The 22,461-nt window shown below is 33.8% G+C and overlaps 2 protein-coding genes across 5 annotated transcripts in view; both read left to right on the plus strand.

Moving 5' to 3' along the window:
* Window positions 1-801: 801 nt before the first annotated feature.
* On the plus strand, window positions 802-12,438 carry LOC129257387 (uncharacterized). 2 transcript variants are annotated; one of them, XR_010293054.1, is made up of 5 exons: window positions 803-945; window positions 1,802-1,872; window positions 2,536-2,650; window positions 7,418-8,811; window positions 9,730-12,438. XR_010293054.1 is itself a non-coding variant. In XM_054895695.2 (4 exons), exons 1-4 carry the CDS (start codon window positions 939-941, stop codon window positions 7,654-7,656), a joined length of 432 nt encoding a protein of 143 aa, XP_054751670.2. In that variant the 5' UTR covers window positions 802-938; the 3' UTR covers window positions 7,657-12,438. The 2 variants fall into 2 exon arrangements, 1 of the variants encoding a protein (XP_054751670.2); XM_054895695.2 differs by having other exon boundaries at window positions 802-945; window positions 7,418-12,438.
* Window positions 12,439-18,460: 6,022 nt separating this feature from the next.
* Window positions 18,461-22,461, plus strand: part of LOC129257386 (probable mitochondrial glutathione transporter SLC25A40) — a 56,839-nt gene continuing 52,838 nt past the window's right edge. The window contains exon 1 of one of the 3 annotated variants that reach the window (XM_064096889.1): window positions 18,461-18,959. The gene's annotated coding sequence lies outside the window, so the exon portion shown is untranslated. Of the gene's footprint in view, window positions 18,976-22,461 lie in introns of all 3 variants that reach the window. The other 2 variants (XM_064096887.1, XM_064096888.1) reach the window with 2 other exon arrangements.

The following is a 22,461-nucleotide window of genomic DNA, read 5'->3' on the forward strand; positions in this document are numbered from 1 at the left end:
TAGCTCATATAATTATGAGTTTTCACTCAGATTTCAAATATAAAGTGGAAATAGCGTAGGGAATTGTCAAGTGTTGTCGCTGAAAATGCAGGATTTTTTTCATATCTACTTGAGATAGTTACAGGATACCATAGTCCTTGACAACATGAAGTGGTTGAAGGCAATGGCAGTCTAGTATGTACAAATGTTGACTCATCAGCAGCAGAGAGGGCTTCAAACCAGCATGATTCAGATTTTGCAAATTGGCAACATTTCTATTTCACCCCTCCCCTTTTTCTCTCTCTCTTTCTATCTCTCTTCTCTCTCCTCTTCCTCCCTATCCCCTCTTTTTCTCTCATTGTGAGTGCATTCTATTTCCTACAGTTACAAATTTACAAATATTCGTTTATTCATTTCTTCCAGATAGTTATACAATGTCATGTGAGCTTTGAAGGTTTGCATGGTGGTAAGACGTTTGCGGTAACACCATGTAGGTTACTCCTGACGAAGATCAAAGCTTATGTGCTTGAAACGTCAAGAATAACAGTTCTTTTAAGAGCTATTATCAGAAAGATAAACCAACAGTCCTTTTCAGGACTAAACTACATGGTTTTAACCCCCAAACTCTCAAAGTCAGTACATAGTTCCTAGATGCCCTTTGATTTGAATGTTAGGAAGTCAAATGTGTTTGCATTATTGAATAATTTATATAATCTTGACATATTCAACAGGGTTGAAAGAAAAAATGATCGATAATGAGGGTGACAGATAATTTTTGTTGATAACTGGACTGTTATCTCTTTCCACTATTTTCTTAGATTGGTTGTTTCACAGCTCTGTGCCTAGAACTTCTTAAGAGAGACAGTTTGGTTGTTCTGTACATAGGGTCAGGTATATTTGGTCTGTTCCTAAGTAGTATCTATCCATCTTCTGTAGCCCTTGCTGAGCAGCACATCAGAATGTCAGGTAAGTTCTTCTTTCTCCTGTTCTTATTGCTTTAATGCAACGACTGCTACAAATTCTTTTGCTCAGGACATTTCCAGAGCTTAAGACCCAAACCAAAAATGGGCTGGCAGATGTGACAGATAAATAAGGAGTGAGAGCAAGTCTTTTAGTATTGATAACAGTAATTGTATGATTTATGTTTTGTTTAAAATATTTTGCTCATAATGTGGAATCCACCTGCTTGGGGAAGTAATTTGGTGATAAATTACTCTTTAAATCTCTGCTGAATTCATTGCAGCTTATCATAAGCCTCCAGCACCTTTTAATCAATCAGCAAAATGCCTCCAGCACCTTTTAATCAATCAGCAAAATGCCAATCACACAATGCTGTCTTTATAACATTACATAAACTGGGTTCCAAAAGAAACTTATCAAACTTCACAAGCACACTACACAAATTACAATTTGCAATTAAATGTAAATATTTTCTTCTAACACCCCCTTAAGAGTGTAATCCTGCATTCTCTTTAGGTTTACCAAGGTGAATATTTTAAACAATATTTCTGATAAAATCTAAAAAAAGGAGGATCTGTTTCATGTCTTTTTCTTATTAATGATCAAACCTGCCTATGTTTGCTTATTATGCTCATTATTGCTCTTAACCCTTTCACCTTTTCTGACAAGCTCTCATACGAACATGATATCTTTTTTCTTTTTGTTAACTTTATTAATTGCGTGCACAGATAATTAGAATAAATTTGAAGATCAAAATGGAGAAGATGCTGAGCTTGATTCCCTTTTAAAGTTGCTGCTTAATGTGGAGAAATCTATCTCTTACAAAAAACCCAATTATTATCTTGTGATCATTATCTTACAGGATTGGTAACAAGTTGCATCGTGATAGGAGCTGCTACAGGAGAGATGACATTCCCTGTAATAGTTGGTAGGGTAAGTATCTTCATTCTTTAACTTTCTTATAATCTCTCGTCTGCGTTTCAACTTTTTGTTGTTTGGCTCAGTATCTTGTGATTATGAGTCTGTGCTAATGGGTTAATGAAAAGAATGGGCACAATGTCTGCCCATGGTTCAATGCGTAGTAGTATTGAACAGAATTACTTGTTCCTATCTATCTATCTATCTATCTGTATATATGTATATATGTTCTATACAAAGTTGTAAATAGGGTTTCCCTTTGAAATCTTACCAGATGTTTTATGTTTTTTTTATTCTTCCAGTTCCATGCATGAAAAGTTCAAACGTTGCAAATATCACATTCTGATTTTTTAAAGATGTTCATTTACAACATTTATTAAGATGAAATTTAAAAAAATTGTTGTGAAAGATCCATTGAAAGCATTTATAGCTGTATACTTATGTTAGGGTCTGTTGGTATTGTTTCATGTCATATTTATTTTCTCTTGTCTTTATGTATTATAAACTTTGTTTCAAAGTTTTAAACATGTATATTTTCTTGTACCTGTGAGCATAAATGCACATCTTCTAGTAAAGGACATATACCCACTGGTATCCAAGATACTCTCAAGGACAATTATCATATCAACACCTTGTTGCTATTAAGTTATCACTCTACATTATTCTTTTTTTTTACAGTTGATCTTCCCAATACAACCTATGTTCTTCCTGGCCTTCTGTGCTGGAGCTTGCTGTCTTGGTATCCTGGTCTTTGGTCTCCTCCAAACCATATCCTATTGTTCGGCAGAGAAAGGTAATTATCACAGTCCCTCTTATTTTTATCTTCTAGATACATGTATTTCTGTGTGTGTGTGTGTGGGCAGGGGGGGTGTATCTACCCTGAGAGGATTGCTAAAATATCTTATGAAATTTCAGGGTTATGAGTGAACAATAACTGAATGAGATAATAAATCGGGTTGAATGAGTTGTTTTTAATTCCATATCTAACTAATCAAATTATAAATAAAGGAAAAAGTAATTTTGTAATTGAACAGTTTTGTAGATGGTGAAGCATGAAGGTCATCTTTTTTGGTGTGTCAGAGACTGGAAGGGGGGAGGCGGGGGAGGGGGGAGCTTCAGGTTTCCATTTGTCATTTTCACTTTTAGCTTTGGTCTGGGTCTTTTAAGGCATCTCAAGGGAAACATAAGAAATAGCCATTTGAGACAGATAGCCTTCATAGGTTTGACTGTATGGACAAGATTTACTGAAACTTGCACAATACTAATGACCAACCCTTATTATCGGCGATTTCCTATTTATGATTAACCTTAATTTCCTTTACCAAGTTCAATTTTTTGTTTCATAGGACTTCATTTATTAAAAATAACTTTTCTTCAAAATAATGAATTTCCTTACAATAATTTAAGAGCTCTTTTCATTTGCTGGTTTTTCTGGTATAAAGGCAGAGCAGAAATCTAATTATTAGGTTCTTTAGGTTGAGTTGTTAATTTTTTTTATTTTGACCTTTTAGTTAATTTTCTTTTTGAAGAATATACAGTATTTGTATGAGTAATAAAGTGAAAAATTATGTGTTTTGGGTAAGCTATGGAATTGTTTCAGAATTATTCCCATGACTAAAACCCTTTATCTTAGACTTTAAACTATAAATTTATTTTTGGTAGTCAAATGTGACAATAGCCTCTCAAAGAAAATGTTTCATTGATGTTTTTTGTTAGGAGTTAATTAACTGAAAGATAAGGACCAATAGTAGGGGAGTTTTTTATATAATTATTTGCTTTATCAGTTGGAATTAAAATGATTACTGGTACATGATACTTCAAATTTCAACAGATGACATTTCTTTTATAAAAGTGCATCATAAAATGTTTTACTGTCATATATGACTGGAATGTATATTTTCAAGGACAGGTATTCATCACAATTTTCCCCTTTAGAATGTGACCACCCCTTCCGCATAACAATTAAAAAATTACCACTATGCGATAATGTTTCTTTGATAGATATATTTTTACTTAACAGAGAATGAAACCTTTGGAACAAGATAGCTTGTGTGAAAACAGAAAAATCAAAGAAACAGAACAACAAAAGTTTGAGAAAAATCAGACTAATAATGAGAAAGTTATGACCATTTGAATATTGCGATCACTAATGCTGTGGAGATCGTCCCATTGGCAATGCGACAAAGATGTGTGATGTCACTTGTGAACAACTCTCCCCATTACTTTAGTGTATATTTCACCTAAACCGCCTCTTTTATCACATCTATCAGTAGATCATGTGTTCTTTCTATAGGAGAGCATGTAATACAGATTTTTAAAGAATACATAATGGATAAAGAGTTTGTATCACCATAAGAAAGAGCAAAAAGAGACATTTTTGGGGTATTTTATAGTCGATCAAAGGGAAAGTTGTTCACACGTGACATCACACGTCCTTGTCGCATTGCCAATAGGAGGATCTCCATAGCATTAGTGATTCGAATGCTCATAACTTTCTCATTATTTGTCCGATTTTTCTTAAACTTTCTTTGTTCTTATTCTTTGATATTTCTGTTTTGACACAACCCAACTTGTGCCAAAGGTTTCATTTACCTTAAGTCAATATAATATTTATTTGTAAATATTAGTCTCTGTATCTACCTTGTGTTTACCTCAAGAAGAAGGAGGAGAAGACCATAACATGATTTCTCTCTCTCTCATGCCTACAGAGGCAGAAGATTAAATCTAAGGTATCCCATAATTTTCAAACTTATTATTTCCTCCCTCCCACATATTCCACTTCTCACCTTTCTGACAATCTTTTGGACTGTGTATTTGCATTCTTCCATCTCTTCACTATTCTTAAATCTCTCCTTCCTTGTCCATACTTTTTGTCAAATCAAATCTACGATAATAGCATGTGAAAATTGCGGTGTTAAAATGACACCACTGGTGTTCGTAGATGACCACGCACTTTTACACTGGTGTAAATTATACAGGGTTCATTCAAAACCCATCAGTGTTATTTAGCTTATTGTGATGTAGTCCACCTCCTGGACTGTTGTTATTTGGTACAATACGACTACCAAACACATAACACACTACATCCCCATATTCACGCATACACACACCCCCTGAATAGTCACATGAATTTTTTTTCGGGGAAAGTGAATCAGTGGGTTAGGTGAATCACTGGGTTAGGCGAATCACTGGGGTAAGTGAATCAGTGGAGGGCGTGTGTGTGTTGGTTATGTGTGCGCGCGGGGGTACCGGTACGGTCCGATAGGGTTTACCCCTTTGGTTTGCCCAATCAATAAAAATCGTCCAGGACGTGGACTAATTGTGATGCTATTTGGTGTTGCGGTCATACTCCAGGGTGTAAATTCAACACTTGTAGAGGTTCATCTCACAACATCGACTTGTGTAATTCTTAATAGTGTTTTAACTGTACAGGATAGGGGTATTTTCACCTTTACTCTCTGGTCAATTTGGTGTTTCAAGCATGGCATGATCTCTTGGTTATAAAGAGAGGATGGTTAAAATGGAAAGTGTATGCATCAAAGAGGATTTGTATTTGTACAAGGAAGAATGATGGGTATCAGAATGGTAAAATGAAATGAAATATTTATTCAAATGAAGATAGATAATATGAATGCTACAATACAGGTCATAGACATTTAAAGACTGGCTAAAGCTTTGGTAAAGAGTAACTTGTGGAAAGTATGCTTGAGTAACATCTAACATTGCCATTAAAATTCAAATTTGGCATTTTTTGCATCTAGTGCCTTCTCTTGGAGATCATTCATTTTTTAAAGGCTATTTGACAACTTATCTTTCAAATTTTGTGATTTGGGATAGCAGAAAGCTACAGACAGATTGTATCTCTAAGAATTCAGACTCTTTCATGCTTTGGAATGGGTTATGTCCCCAAAAGTTAAAACATTCAAATATTTCATTATTATCTGCACCCAATCAAAACGAAATTCATGTAAAAAACAGAAAAGAATGTCCTGTAAAACACAATTTCATATCATCCACATCAGAACTTTTATGGGCATACATTTTCATATAATCTAGGAATGAAAAGGAACAGTGATAGATGCATTTACAGAATTTACCTAAAAAGGGTGATACCAAGGTTTAATACAAATTTAAACAAATACAGTTAAGTCTGTTGTCTTCAACAAATAGAATGATCATAAATTTTTCAAACTTTCAAGTAATCTTTAATTTGTATGATACATTAAATCTTAATATCTATATTTCTAATATACTCCATGAAATACATGCAGTTTGAAAGAACTTAAAAGGATGGAAGGGAGAATGAAATATAAATTTAAAATTAATAATGCATGATCTTTTTACTTGTATTAAACATTATTCATATATATGTTTGTATATATAGGTATTGATTTCATTTGGTAAATGGTTTGTACCAAATTCTGGTCAGTTTATTTATTTTGTAACTATATATATATGGAGAGAGAGAGAGAATTGATTATGTCATATCCTCACTTTTATTTTAGATTTTATTATATGAAATTGAAATTATTTTTATTTAACTCTTTAAGAATATGAATAAGATCAACTCTTCATATACATTTAACATATTTTGTAGTAAGGGGGATATTTCATATAAAATTATGTGATGAAGTCTTTCACAATGTAGAATGCAAAAGTAATTAAGGAGATCTTGCATCATCAGCTCATTTATTGCACAATTGTTTCTCAAAATAACACAAATTCCATACCCTTTCAGTGTTATGTTTTATTAAGTTTGTATCAATTCCATACCAGAGTGCCTCTTTAATATAAACTTTAAAGCAGTAATTAAGAAAATTGAGATGTAACTGGGTATTTTGTCCATGGATATTAGTGCATCAAAGATATATAGCATGAGAGTACTGAATGCATATTTCCTTGAAAGTTTTCTTTTCAAACATAGTGGACTTTATATTTATGAATAGAATATATCTGTGATAATGGGGGACAGCAGACATGTATGTATTTGCTTGCTAACTAGCTTGTTTTCAATTATTATTACTGTTTTATTTTTACAGGAGCATTTTACAATGCCCTGTATTTTCAGTTTGTAAAGATGAGATGAGACATTGAGTCTAGAAAATTTTCCTTTTTTTTTCCTTTCTCAAATGAATTTTAAGGCTCACTTCTAGTTAATTTGATTTATGAAATTAATTATAAATTTACTTTTAGATTCCTGGCCAACAGTCAACCAACAAAAGAGAAACAATCTGATTCAATCTGTAAATACAAGCTACCATGTAGAATAAATGAGAAAAATTGAATTATGAATGGAATAAAAGCACTTGAGACATACATCAACAATTTTATGATGCATACTCATCAAGGCATAACACTTTGGAAGCCAGACGTTAATAAAATGTCAAGTAGTGGTGCAAATGAGATTGTGCAGTCTGATGATGTAGTAACTTTTTAGGACAGTTTGCTGAAGATCAAGCTTTCAAGATAAAAAAAATCACTTTAAATTGATTAAATTGATGAAAAATATTTGGGGGGTTTCTGTTTTGATAAATATCCTATTTTGTTTGTATTCTTGCAGCTAAACCAATCCCATTAGCTGAAGGAGCATATATGTGGTGTCGTAGCTGCTGCCTAGCATCTCGAGAAAGCCTCCTGTTTGGGGAATCCAAGTACTACACGACTCTGACGGACACCAATTCAGCCTACAAAGTTATTACTACCAAGGAACAGTTTCAGATGAAACCGTCCGCCAAACCCTCAGAATTAGAACCAGAGTTGGATGACAGTGATAAAACGCATGGGGATGTGCCTAGGTAATGAGAATTGTGCTTGTGCAAGATGTCTTGTGCATGATTTGTTTTATTTTTGTTTTGTCAATGGCAAATCATGTACAAGAACAAAAATAAAACTGTAAATATTTATCTGTTTATGTTACATGGCACAGGATCACAAAAATACTGGCAGAAAATTGAGAAATATTGAGTGAAGGCCATGTTTGTCTCTGTACAGTTCATCTGTCAACCTACCTGAGGATGTAATACAAAAATACAAAATGAATATTTACATTAGATTGTATCTGTTGTACTGTATTTGTTGTATCTGGTTTACATTTAACATTAGTTTTACAATTTATTGTATCTTTAATGTTTCAGGGGCTCATTTCATAAATGTAACTGTCATTATGGTAAATACCATGGAAATGGGGCTTGTCAGGTAATCCATATCAAAGTATCTATCTAAACATTATTTAACAAAGTTACCATAATCATTAGTCCTTAATGATAAAGATCAGGATTTGTCCTATATATTAACCCTATGAATAGTATAGTGTTTGTTAAAAGGGTTAAGTTGATCTGGAGTGCATTAACTGTATTTAATTATTACCCATCTGGTTTTGAAAAATGCAAATAAAATGTGCATCATGTTATTTTCGGCCCCGCCCTCCGATTAGTCCACAGGATAAGGAACAATTAACCCTGGATCTAGATCTGTAGGGTGAAGATCAAGGGTCACTTTCTTCATCATTGTGATCAACAATTCTGTGCCTCCCTAATCAAAGATGTTTTGGGGACATGATATAGATATCTCTGTAAATAGCCATAGTGAATTCATTGCTAAACAAGAGATCAGGGTCAAAATATCTTGATCGCGAGCTTGATCTTGCCAATCACATTTGGAGTGGGTCTATAGCATTAAATGGAATATTGTACTAGTTTGCATGAAGGGGTAAAATCTATGTTAGTAAAGAAATTCAGTTAGGAGGGCTTTTGATTGCCATATTTTGCAATGGATCTATTTTTTTTTGGCGCCTTTGGAAAAATGAATCCCAAAGTTTTGTTTCATTTTTAATCAAATTTTCTTGTTTGAAATCCAGAGCTACAGGAAAGCAACAACCTAATTTTCATTAATAGTGGATGCAACCTCTTTTTGCAAGTGATTTCTGTATTAAATGTGTTCATCTCTCTGTGGGAAGTTGTCTTATGCCCTTCCCTTGACAAGAAATTCCTGCACACAGACTGAAAATGGTGCAGAAATCTTCAAGAATAGAAAAAAAAGTGTCTTTGATTTCTCCATGTTTAGAGCCAACCTTGCTTTAGTGTATTGTTGAATAGCATTTATATATATGTAGATAATGTGATTTGTTTTATGTTTACCTGGGGAAAGGTCCTGATATTTTGATGATGGTATTGTACTAATAATTCTAATGAATCGATTTTTAGTAGGGCAAATGCGAAGAAGAGTTATTTTAATTACCCTAATGGGCATGAGACATAGCCCATCTTGTAGCCAAGTAATGAATTACTATTAGGGCCCTGTGCCATAAACCTTAGCGATTAATCATGGGGCTGATTGGTACAACTGATTCCATTCATTATTTAAAAAATGATCAATTGTAAGAATCCCACCTGTGATCAATTCTTAAGGTTTATATTATGGGCCCTGAATAGCATTTAAAATGATCTAGATCTGTAGGGTGAAGATCAAGGGTCACTTTCTTCATCATTGTGATCAACAATTCTGTGCCTCCCTAATCAAAGATGTTTTGAGGACATGATATAGATATCTCTGTAAATAGCCATAGTGAATTCATTGCTAAACAAGAGATCAGGGTCAAAATATCTTGATCGCGAGCTTGATCTTGCCAATCACATTTGGAGTGGGTCTATAGCATTAAATGGAATATTGTACTAGTTTGCATGAAGGGGTAAAATCTATGTTAGTAAAGAAATTCAGTTAGGAGGGCTTTTGATTGCCATATTTTGCAATGGATCTATTTTTTTTTGGCGCCTTTGGAAAAATGAATCCCAAAGTTTTGTTTCATTTTTAATCAAATTTTCTTGTTTGAAATCCAGAGCTACAGGAAAGCAACAACCTAATTTTCATTAATAGTGGATGCAACCTCTTTTTGCAAGTGATTTCTGTATTAAATGTGTTCATCTCTCTGTGGGAAGTTGTCTTATGCCCTTCCCTTGACAAGAAATTCCTGCACACAGACTGAAAATGGTGCAGAAATCTTCAAGAATAGAAAAAAAAGTGTCTTTGATTTCTCCATGTTTAGAGCCAACCTTGCTTTAGTGTATTGTTGAATAGCATTTATATATATGTAGATAATGTGATTTGTTTTATGTTTACCTGGGGAAAGGTCCTGATATTTTGATGATGGTATTGTACTAATAATTCTAATGAATCGATTTTTAGTAGGGCAAATGCGAAGAAGAGTTATTTTAATTACCCTAATGGGCATGAGACATAGCCCATCTTGTAGCCAAGTAATGAATTACTATTAGGGCCCTGTGCCATAAACCTTAGCGATTAATCATGGGGCTGATTGGTACAACTGATTCCATTCATTATTTAAAAAATGATCAATTGTAAGAATCCCACCTGTGATCAATTCTTAAGGTTTATATTATGGGCCCTGAATAGCATTTAAAATGCGATAGTCATTATCCTCCCACCCCCCCCCCCCTTGCTGAAGAATTGGTTTGATACATTCCTCAGAATATTTTTCTTTCTAAATACCAGTGAATTTGTGATATTCATAATTGACTTTTATTTAAAAGAGTTGTTTATCTTTGTTCTGCATAATGTCACATTGATCTGTAGATTTGCTTGTATCAGCTAAGAGTACGAAAAATGAAGCTAAGAATTATTTTATTTTTATACATGTATCTCATATTTTGTTAATATTTAATCTTATTTTGTCTGATGATGTTGTCTATGAAGTACTGTGGAAATGCTTTCAGAAATCTAGAAAACAAAGTGGTAAAGATGTGGAAGATATGACAATAAAGTTACTTGAAATATATAAATTTGTTAAGCAAATTGCAAGCTGTATAGTATTGACTCTCTCATTATGTGCAAAGAAGCGATTGATTTTACTACAGTGTATGAAGTAATCATGTAATGATTTCCAGATACCTCGGAAAATAGCCTTTTCGATATTTTGATATCCAATTGATGAGTTATTGAGTATTGATTAATAACGGACAGTATAAGGAAGTTTTAAAAATGAATAAGTAAAAAGGTTGAAAAGGGTACTTTGATATTCATATTTTTCTTTAACGATTCACCGGTAATATACTTATTGCTTGTAGTACCTCAGTAATAAAATGGGGTGAAATGATCTTGAATCGGCTTCAATGGACCTGTTCATTTTAAATACTGAAAGGAATCTCTATATTTAGTTCAAATATTTTTAAAGATTTGTTCACCCTGACTGAGTTATACTGGTAGTGTGTATAAATAAGGCTGAAAAAAAGACAACACAATTTCATAAAATAAGTAGGGTGTAATCATCATTTTTATTGCCATTTTTTGTTCAATATGTTATATATTTCATTAATCTTGAAATTATGAAATGTTGGAAATTAAAATCCAGAATGATTTGACCCAGGACAGAAGTATGTTAGAAATATTGCATGATATGTTTTTAAATATGTAACATAATAAAAATATTACCCTTTTTGCAAATTGATATAAGTTGTAAAGCTTCATTTAGCATATCAGCCATGACATTTATTTTCTTCAGCCAAATTAATCACCCTTAATTGCTGTCCTTGACCCATGTGTAGTAAATTGAAACCTAGCAGGAATGTTAATTACATGAATCAGCTGAGTGTCAGGAATGGCAGACAGTCTGAGGTGGGTAATAATGACAATTAGTGCCTTTAGCACTCTGAAGGCTGGATATACAAGCATCATTAGTTATATATACTTGTTGATCAAGAAGAAAGTGATGTTAATTACACATTGATGCCCTGTAAATTAGCTATGAAAATGACTTTATTAAGAAGAGTTCTGCATTTATTTTGAATGGTGGGTAATGTGTTATTCATTCCAAAGTCAACATTCTTCCATCTTAACCAATTCTAAGAGAATAACATTTTATTTCAGTGATTTTATAGATTTTATGGGAATAAAGGATAATGGAGAAAAAAGTGCAATTGATTATTTTCAGATGGCGAATATAAGACGAAGAATGAAAAATGATTCTACAAGTCTTTATTTTAATGATTATGTTGCGTGTAGATTGAATTATTACATTGTTTTATGTAAAAGTTGCATCTTTGAACATAATGAAGATACTGCCATATATTGCGAAATTATGATACAAAAATGCCTGAATTCATTTTCATTGCACCATGTAAATTAGATTATATTTGTAATAAATGAAATTTGCTTTAACTTTAGCATTGATTGTCATTGAAATTTAATGCAAGCTGATAGCAAAAGATGAATTTCATCCGTATCAAATTATTATATTATTAGCATTATCATTCTACTAAAATATTCAACAATGACTTTGTTTGAGAAATACTTGTGGGCATTGTAAAGGTTGTTACTTTAGTTAAAAGATACAACTTCCCTTTGGAATAATTTTACAGTTGTAATTTCAGATAAATCACTGGACTACATTTTCAAATATAAGACCTTAATTTTTATGCAGAATGTCTCTGTATTCGTTATTCATTTAAACTCTAAGCCACAAACAATTGTCTACCATTTTTGCCAAGCCAAGTTTCATAAAGATCAATGTAAGGGTGTTATAGTTACAGTTGAAATTAGATCCCTTCAGTAATTTCTTTGTTTATAAATGTGCATAAATGTATATCAAAATATCAACACAGCGTGTAATTAATTATCTACTGTTTATTTTGATTATTTGAAAGAAAAAATATCTCTTTGATTATTCAGACAGAGCAAAATATTTCAATAAAGTGTAATAATCATGCTTATTTACCTCACCAATTATAACAAAACATCTTCAGGTTTGCTCTTCAATATCATGTTGTAGACTCTGTGTACTGAGTCAATCATCAAGAGTGCAAAGTCCAAAATCTTTCATCATTAGAGAGGACACCATTTACTAGATACCTCATCAGTTTGTTATATACTTTTACAAAAATGATATTCCAATTTTATTTTGTATGAATATATAAGCTCACTGTGTTTAGAATTTGACTTGACCAGTAAATAAATGTAACATATCATGAGCACAATTGCATTGGTGTGAATACTTTAATACCCTCTTCACACTGGCCACAAATACCGCTACAGTACTGGGATTGTCCAGAGAATAGCAGTGTTGCCTTCAATGTGAATTTTGGATCCACATTAAACTACCCCGGGATAACCTCGCCTCACAACAAGTCCGCAACATACTATAGCTTGGCAAGCCATAGTAATAGCAGCAGGACAGCCCGGGACTGTTGCGGGGTGTTCGGTCAGTGTGAAGGCACACCACTACAACGCTGGGATAAACCATTTGTGATATATTTACTATAATGTGGTCTAGTGGTGATGACTCGTCTTTCAATCTGAAGGACGTGGGTTCAAGTATTTCCAGTGTATCAGAGTCTGGCCACTCTTGGGGTCACAAGCCTACACATGTTTTGTTACGGAGGTAATAAAAATCACTTGCTGCAGTGTAAATGGGTACATGAAATTTATCCTAGGACTGTGCCGGGATAACTTTTCTACTGTGAATGCATTTATCGCGGGTTTATAGCGGTGTCACCCCGGGGGGGGCACTCGACCCAAAAAGTGGTAGGGGTGTGCCGCGGGCGAGACAAAAAACGGGGGCCTTGGAGCGGGCTTATTGTAAAAAGGAGGGTCCTCGGAACGGGCTTCGGAACTACAATTTTGTGAAAACGGGGGTCCTTGGAACGGATCGCCAGCGTGCGAGTACGTGCGTATAGTACCCCTATGGAACGGGCATGCGTGCATGATGCAGCTATACGCGGGGTGCGCTAGCGCAGAGACGATGGTCGGACAGCGCTCGGCGGCCGCTTTTCACCAAAATTGCAGCAGATCAATGCGACCGGAACGGCGTAACGAAAAATATGCGAAGCTTTGGAGCGGATTTCTTTCTTTCTTTTTCTCGATAAGAACAAAGTGCTATGCCTTGGAGCGGCTTTCTTTGTTTTTTGTCTCGATAAGACAAAAATGCTATGCCTCGGAACGAAAATTTGAGTGTGAAAATGGGGGTCCCCTCCGCGGCACATACCCACTATGCATTATATACTGAGTGCCCCCCCCGGGGGTGTCACCATACCGTGACAGCACCGGGATAGATACGAAAACCAGTGTGAGAGGGGTATGATATTCTTTTGAAATTGATGTTGTATTTGAATGGGGATACTGTTAATCTTGGACTGTTAACACCTTGAACATCATATCTCATTATTGTCGTCTAGTGTTCTTGTGGAGGATAGTTTAATATGTTAGATTTTTATTTCCTATCACTTATTACAAACTAAATATTGTATCACAATTGGGGGTTGTAAATAAAAGTTTAACAAAAATAATGAAAACAATTTTTTTTATTACAAATAACAGACACCCCTTAAGATGTTATTTTATTTACATATTTTTCTCCTGAAAATCATGTTTTTATTTCAAGAGTTAACAATATACAGTAAAATATAATCAATGAAATATGAAGCTATTGTGTGCTTTTTAGTCTATTGTTATAGCTTCTGCTGCTATATCTGTTCTCATGTTATGATACACATGTAATTATATTATTGTCCGTAGTACTTATATTGATTTGCACTAGATTATTTGCCACCACAAAGTTTTATTTATAAGCTATAGTTATCAAATAAATGAATCAAGTGGTATTTATGTAAACTATATGAATGCAAGTTATTTTGTGTTGGAGGTTATTAATAGTATGAAAGACGGTTAATAAATATGGAAAAGTTTTAATGTATATGGTTTGTCTGATTTTCTGCAGTGATTTTGCTTTGTTGTTTTCAGTATGATAACCAATTTCAATTTTTCCATGTGGAGTTCAGATTGCTATTTATTTTAATCCAGCTAGCTTGTTGAGGTTAAGGAACAGGATAAATCAATGCATTGAAGCATATATTAGAAAGAAACAAAGCCTATGGTGACAACCTGTGCCTTGAAATCATGGGCACGGGAGAGGAGAGCCTATGAGAGAGGGCTGTTCCCCCTCCCCCCCCCCAAAAAAAAACCTTTCAACATCACCGCCTATGATTGAAATGCAATTGTCACTCTTTTCTGAAGACATTAATTGATCACATTGTGTATTTTACTCTGCCTTAGTGTGGCTATGCATCAGAAATGAATATCACTTCATTTAATTGTATTTTGGAAAATCAACACTTGAAACGATTTTCTTTACTTTCAAAGGACTGAATTTTATCGCATTTTCACTAGTCCCATTTAAACACTATGTATTGAGGTGAATGGGTATTTTTGTAAATAATCATCTAAACTAAGTGTTTCGGATATCAAGAATATTTTCGGTTTGGTTTTGTTTTGTTTACCGTATAAAAATCACAACAAAATACATTGCACAAGATATAATATTAAATATAAATACATAAACACTTGAAAAGATATGGATTCTATTCAGAGCCATTGATAATAATATAATGACTCTGTTCTTCCTATAGAGGTCCAGTCAAAGTAACATGAGAAATAATATGACATAATGTATAATGATACATTAATGATAACAAATATTTCAATTATTATCAATTAAAAACAAAATGAATACTTCACAAAGCGATTAGACACAATAAAAAAAATACACACCAATAGTGCTACACCTTCCCTATTCCTAAAGATACCCCCTGGTCAACCAAGAGTTTAAAGATGAATGGTTTCCATCCATTCATCAAAGTCAGTTTTAAATAAAGTTAGTGTGTTGGGTTTGCGAAGATTGAGTGGGATTTCATTGTATATTTTTCGATTCACGGTTTAGAAAATGTCCACTTGCAATAACTATTAAGTTTATGGTTTTGGCAATACAAGATTTCTAACATTCCTTAGGGCATAAATACTTTCTTTGTGAACGAGATTATTTTGTAAATATTTTCGGAGCTAAATCGTGAAAAATCTTATACAACATGATATACACGTGCCTTTAATGCCTAGTTTTCAGGGTTTCCCCATTTAAAAGATCGTGAATTTGGAATATCGATGTGTGAGTGTAGGGACTTATTCCGAGAATTATGCGCCCGGCCCTAAATTTTGGAGTTTTTGTAATTGGTCCAATAAGATGTTTGTAGATGATCGCCATACGGTATCAGCGTAATCAAAATGAGGAAGAATTGAACAAAGGGAGATTCTAAATATGTCATGGTAAAAACAATTTTTTTGGGCTGAATATTCATACTAAAAAGCCATACAGGAAAATGCTAATTTGTTTTCTGGTAAGCTGAAAAATCATCATGCATATGTTGTTTGTCAGATTGTGCATGGTCATCTCTAAAATTGGATTGGAAAGCAATTCTTGCAAATTTCTCAATCTGTAGTATCTTGTCCCTGGTATTATCTTTCAAAACTCACGTTTATGCAGAAGTACTGTATGCCTACATAAGAGCAAACACGGGTTTTTTTCCTCAGTTTTGGCTACGTATTGTCAATTTGGAATGTATACATTATAACATATGAATTGATGCAAAAAGATGATATTCCTTTACAAATATTCCTTTAGAAATATGGTGTTGTATTCTCATCCCCTCCTGAAAAGGAAGAAGCATTTTTTGTTACAGATTAAATCAAGATGCAGGATTACTATACACATTATTCAGAGATCATTAGTGGGCCGATATTACGTATCAATAAAAAAAATTTCCCAACTGAATATTTTCCAACGTGGGGAATAGGCCTAATTCTTTCACATATTCTTGGACAATGTGCTCATTTATCATAAAGCACTAAGATTACTGATGTAATATTACGCTTTAGTGAAAATAAAATCGCTCACTTCGGAAAACTCGCATACTGTGTCAAGCGAAATAAGAGATTAGACAAATTCGGCTTGCTGAAGACAGATTTCTCATAATTTCTTCTGATTTTTTATTCCATGAAAATAAAACAAATATATTATAAATTTAACATCTTTGCTATTAAAGTGAACATTTTAATCCTCGTAGATAACGTTTACGTTTTAAGGCCATCAATACACCTCTTTTTACGACTGCATGCATGGTCCATGATCCGATTTTAGAACAAATCGCATTTTGCTCATTTTCTGAAATGTGATTGAAAAGTATCCTTTTATTTGAGGTTCAAATTAACCGAAAGAATACTAATGTAACGATTTTGAATGATTGCAAGCCTTTATTTTGGAGTAAAGGACAAAATTACTTTCAAATCGTAGCCAATCGTACGATCGCTATGGCGTCATTACGACTAAATATTAAATTCGCTTTTATTCTAATGAAGATGATAGCGTAGTCACAGATGTGAAAATAAACATTACACAGTAAGAAACTCCATGTTTCAATATTAGCTTCAAATTCTATTACGCTCTATTCCAAAATCGGGTTGCAGATCATTCGTAAGGCGACCGGTAGCCTTAACATGATAGTTGGATCGGAGGACATAAAAATTAAACAAAATGTATGTAAATGTTAATTTCAAAAGTCTCCAGCATTTTGAGGCTCGATATTTTTTATAATGCTTTTACAATTCATATTGAATTTTAACATTTCACCTTTTTGGCCATTTTTTTTATAGAGAGATATATATATAATTTTTTTTATATTTTGGGATAGCCTATTCACATCTTTATTAAACAAAGTATTATATATATCAATTTTATTATTTGCTCAGAATTTAAAAAGTCTTTATGTTTGGATTTTTTCATCATACAATACCGCATTATTATACAGTAAATACATGTGAAAATAAATGTTTTCTCTGTTTGTATTATGGGTTGTGATAATCTTTGTTAAAAAATGTTTATCATAATGTATAATATTTCATTTGTTATATTGCTGTATACATGTACTTCACTTTATTTTGTATATTTATTATCCTTATTATTTATTACCCTTGTATGCATGAAAAATGTGATATTATCTGAATAAAAGCTGAAAAGAATTGTAAAAAAAGGTACCGTGGCCGAGTGGTCTAAGGCCATAGAGGTATATACATATATCTATATGTCTAAGGCGCACTATAGACATTTGAAAGTCGATCCCCGACCACGGCACATATTTCCGTGAGTAAGGCGTTTCAATGGACAGTGCTCTTTTATCCTGCATTCAAATAAATTGAAATGCAATATACATTTTTGGTATCTAGGTGTGCACTTGTTTAAAAAAATAAAAAATTCTGGCGTGTACCCATGCAGAGAAGTATTAAGATTGCATGAATAAATTTTAAGTTAGATCAAAGAAATTATCAAAACAAGCCCCCTTTTACCAAAATGTGTACACTGATAGAATCCAGAATATCTTTCCACTTCTTTTAGGCCCCCCTCCCTAAAAGTGAGTATCAAATATGTCAGATTGTGGAGTAATGACCCTTTTTCCTTTTTTTGGCTTTTCAAATTAGTTTTAAATAGAGAATTCATCTCTCTTTATTTCCACTTTTAACAGTGACCCCATAAATAAACATTTTCTCAAACAACTTGGAAAAAGCGACAAATATATACCACTTGAAATGAAGTTTTTGTTATTTCCTGAATTCTAATTTTCATCCACATTCTGAAATCTGTATAGATCTAAAAATAAGGCTACGGTGCCTCAGTATTTAATGACAGGTCTATAATAATGTGATTAAAAAGCCCACCTAAATGTTTAAAGCAGGTAATGGAAGGTCCATATACGCATGATGGAACTGACCTTCCAACAACAGAAGAGGTCACATATTTTGGAAGCACATTTAGGAATGGTGGTGGTGGATTAGAATCAACAATGGCTAGGAATGCATTGTGGCGGTCACACTCTTGTCCTTTCCATTCTTCTTTAAGGGGCAGAATGTTGGAGGATGACTATCAATGACATCAACAGGTTGTCAACCTTCCACGCAAAATATCTGAGGAAAAATATTTTGGCCACAAACAAGAACAAATGAAGAACTACTTACTAGATGTAAAATGAAGAATTTCGGCAAACAAATTTTACATGAACGGCGCTGGAATCGGATAGGACATGTCTTGAGAAGAGAGACTGGCAGCATTTCAAGAGTAGCCTTGCATTAGACACCGGAAGGAAGAAGAGAGGGGACTCAAGATCACCTGGCGTCTAGGAGGAGAACATGAACATGACCTGGGGGAGTGTCCAGAAGAAAGCCCAGAACCGCCAGGAATGAAGAACCTTCGTTGCTGCCCTACATGCCAGGAGACAGTAAGTAAGTTAATAAGTAAGTAAGTGAGTGAGTGAGTGCGTGCGTGAGTGAAGTAAATGAGTGAGTGAGTGAGTGAGTGAGTGAGTGAGTGAGTAAGTAAGTAAATAAGTAAGTGAGCAAGTAAGTAAGTAAATAAGTAAGTAAGTACCCAGTTTCTCTTTAAATGGACGACTTTGGTAAAACGCTATACATTGTGCTTTTTAACTTTTCTTTTCCAAAATAAATGAGTGCTTTGTCTAAACTAAAAAAATGAAAAAAAATACACGCCACCTTTTCGGACAAAATCAATATTTCTTTACCTTGCTAAAAAAACGTATCCTATTCCGAATTACTGTTTTATTCAAATATCATCTATACGAAAGACATGTCCACTCTTTCAATTTACTCACTTTAATTTACCCTATCTGTATATCTTAGGTAATAAAAAATACAATGCCTAACGTAGGAGTATTAGGCATTTTTATTACCCGTTTGTATATTGAATCATTACTCTGAACTAATTCAGCCTTTGGCTTCGAACTTGATTTTGTTGTAATAAAAACAATTTAATCCACTATTGGACAAGTAGGTTTAAAGACATTTATTTCTCATGTCTGAGCTTAAAGAAAAGGTTACCATTTTCCTTGTAAACTAAGCATTATGATTGACAAAACATTCTCAGGTTTTAGCTTATCGACGAGGCTACTCTGTGCTATGGATTTATTATTTCCAATTAGCCTAATCAGATTTGCAGTTTTTGCATTATAAGAACCTAAAATAGTGCACTCTTCTTATGTTTGTAACTTATTCTTTTCTAGAAAAGTGATATAGATTATGAAAAAAAAAACAGAAAAGAATAAAACAATGAGGGTTCTGATTACAATGAAATAATAAACTTTACAGGACAAAATTCATATTTTGCATTGTAACATAAGAAATTTCACAGATTATGTTTTACGTTATGTACACAGGTTTTGATAAAGAACACACTACATTTTTGCACAACTAAAAACAGGACATTCGAAGCAATGTAACCATGAAGAGGGTTGGCATAGAACTAAGCAAGTGATGCAAGCGCGAAGCGCGAGCTGATAAATTGGTATTTTAAGATCTGAAATTTGACATTCTAAACACTCTTTTTTTTTAAATTATGAATAACAGAAATACATGCGAGTGCGAGCTAAAAGTTTTAATCAAATGTTCATGAATAGGGACGGTTAAGCACGTTTTTAATAAAGAACACAGTAAACAAGCGAGCTGAGAGTAACCATGAAGAGGGTAGGCATAGAACTAAATAACTTGCGAGCGCGAAGCGCGGCCTGAAAATATTTTATTTTACAACCCGAAAATTGGAAATTGTAAACCCTTTTTTTGCAATCAGACTCGATGGGAATCTAATCAAACAAGTAATGCGAGCGCGAAGCCCGAGCTGGTTTTTTTTTTTTTAGATTTCTACTTAAAATCGGGCATTCCACGCAGTTTTTGTAATCATGAAAAGGAAGAGAATCAATGAACGTTGCGTGCACGAAGCGCTAGCTGACATTTTTCTATACTTTGACTTTTTTTTAACTCGGATTCCGCATCTGTAATTGGACAGTTAAAGTGAAATCCATGTCATTTTCACCATACTTTGCACATAGATACTTTAGAACCTTAATATTCGAAATATGCAAAAATTAACATAGGTCCATGTGCTTGATTTTTTGCTATAGAACTTCAAAGTTCACCCAAATTGATGTTCTTAAGAATTGCGCATTCAAAAGAATTTGGCATTTTTAGACCGCCCAAGATTACTACAATGAGTTTAAACCTGTATTACTCAGTCAAAATACATGAAAAAGTCATCATATTTCGCAAGAGAGTTAATAATTGTATCGTTAGAATGGAGAATATATTTATAGTGCTATTTGTTTGCAATTTTAAGTTTAACAGCACTGTCAGTTCTTAAAAATGGCGTAAAAGATAACAAAATCCCAATCTAAAAAATGTGAAATTTCGGTAACAAACTACAAAAGTACAATAAATGCTGCACTTTATTCAAAATCCATGTCATTTTCACCAAAATTAGTAGAGTTGTAGAGGAAGGTATACCTAAGAGGAACAAACATTAAAAAATAGGGGTTCATGTGCTTGTTTTTAAACTATCAGTATTTTTATTAGAGCAAATGTGCTTTTTAAAACACCAAAAATGCGCCGAAGGCTTTGTATCTATGTGAAGAAAAAATCAAAACCACTCTACCATTTATTCAAACTCGGGGTTATATTCGTGATTCTTGGCAGCACTGCAGAGTAAAGTATTTTGAAATTGTAGAGAATCTTTTTTTTTAATGGTCCATGGAATAATTCAATTTTTTAGCTTCATGAAATAACGCAACCGATCTGCAGTTAAAGTGCAGAAGATGAGAAAAATGTCCAACATAAAGGAAAATTGTAGAGAGGATATGGATTTCCGTGACAATATAATGCTGCGAACACGAAGCGCGAGATGGGTTGTTTTGGGGGACTTAGAACATAAACCAGACATGCTTATCGCTGTCGGTTCAGAAACACGAGCTGAAAACGTTTGATTTTACAACCTCAAAACTGGACATTCTAAACACTTTTTGCAATCATGAACACGATGGGTATTCAATCAAATAAGTAATGCGAGCGCAAAGCTCACGCAAGTTTTTTTTTTAAGATTTAGACTTAATATAAACACAGGTTTATCTAATCAAAACCTCGTCTACCCCGTCCGCTTCTGTCTTTGATTTTGTCCTTCCTTTTTGTTTTCCTCTTTCTCTCTGCCCCTTCCTTTCTTCCCTCTTTCTTTCTTTCTCTTCTTTCTCTTCTTTCTCTTTTCTTTCCTCTTTCTCCCTTCTTTTTTTCCCGACGGCAGCGCAGATTTACCGATGTCCAGAGTAGTGTGGGGGGGGGGGGGTCGCACCCCCCCTTTAGCGACGGCCTTGGTTACATTTTCCCCTGAGGAGGGTGGCCACATTTGGAGAAAAAAAATGTTCATCTTAGCATGGGTATCGTTTAAATGTTAGCCAAATACAGGCCTAAGAAGTAACAACATATTTTCTAAATAGCTATATAGCTCAATTACATACTTGTCCAGAAGAAAAACATTATGTAATGCGAGATATTACTTTCCTACAAAAAACACGGTTATTTTGCTGTAAAAAGTTTCACGAACCGTTGTATTTGCTTACACTCAAACACCGTGCATGTGGAGAGATGAAATGCTCATGCTCTGTACACATCTTATTTCTTATAGCTTGTTTCTAATAGGAATGAGAGCCTCTGTTACATTTTCCCTGTGTTCAAATAATGTCCCCGGTCTCCCTACATAACTCATTTTGTGATGCATGAAAGACCTTGTTTCTGGTTAATTCCCTGATTGTGAAACACCCTTATAACACATTTTTCTAAAATCCATATTAAACTTATAAAACGCCCCCGATATTAAGCCTCAATTCCCCGTAGTTAAATACAAAAATCCACCCCATGTATCCCCACTAATGAAGCTCCCCTACATGG

Source organism: Lytechinus pictus, chromosome 3, assembly GCF_037042905.1.
Source record: "Lytechinus pictus isolate F3 Inbred chromosome 3, Lp3.0, whole genome shotgun sequence".
Taxonomy (NCBI): Eukaryota; Metazoa; Echinodermata; class Echinoidea; order Temnopleuroida; family Toxopneustidae; genus Lytechinus; species Lytechinus pictus.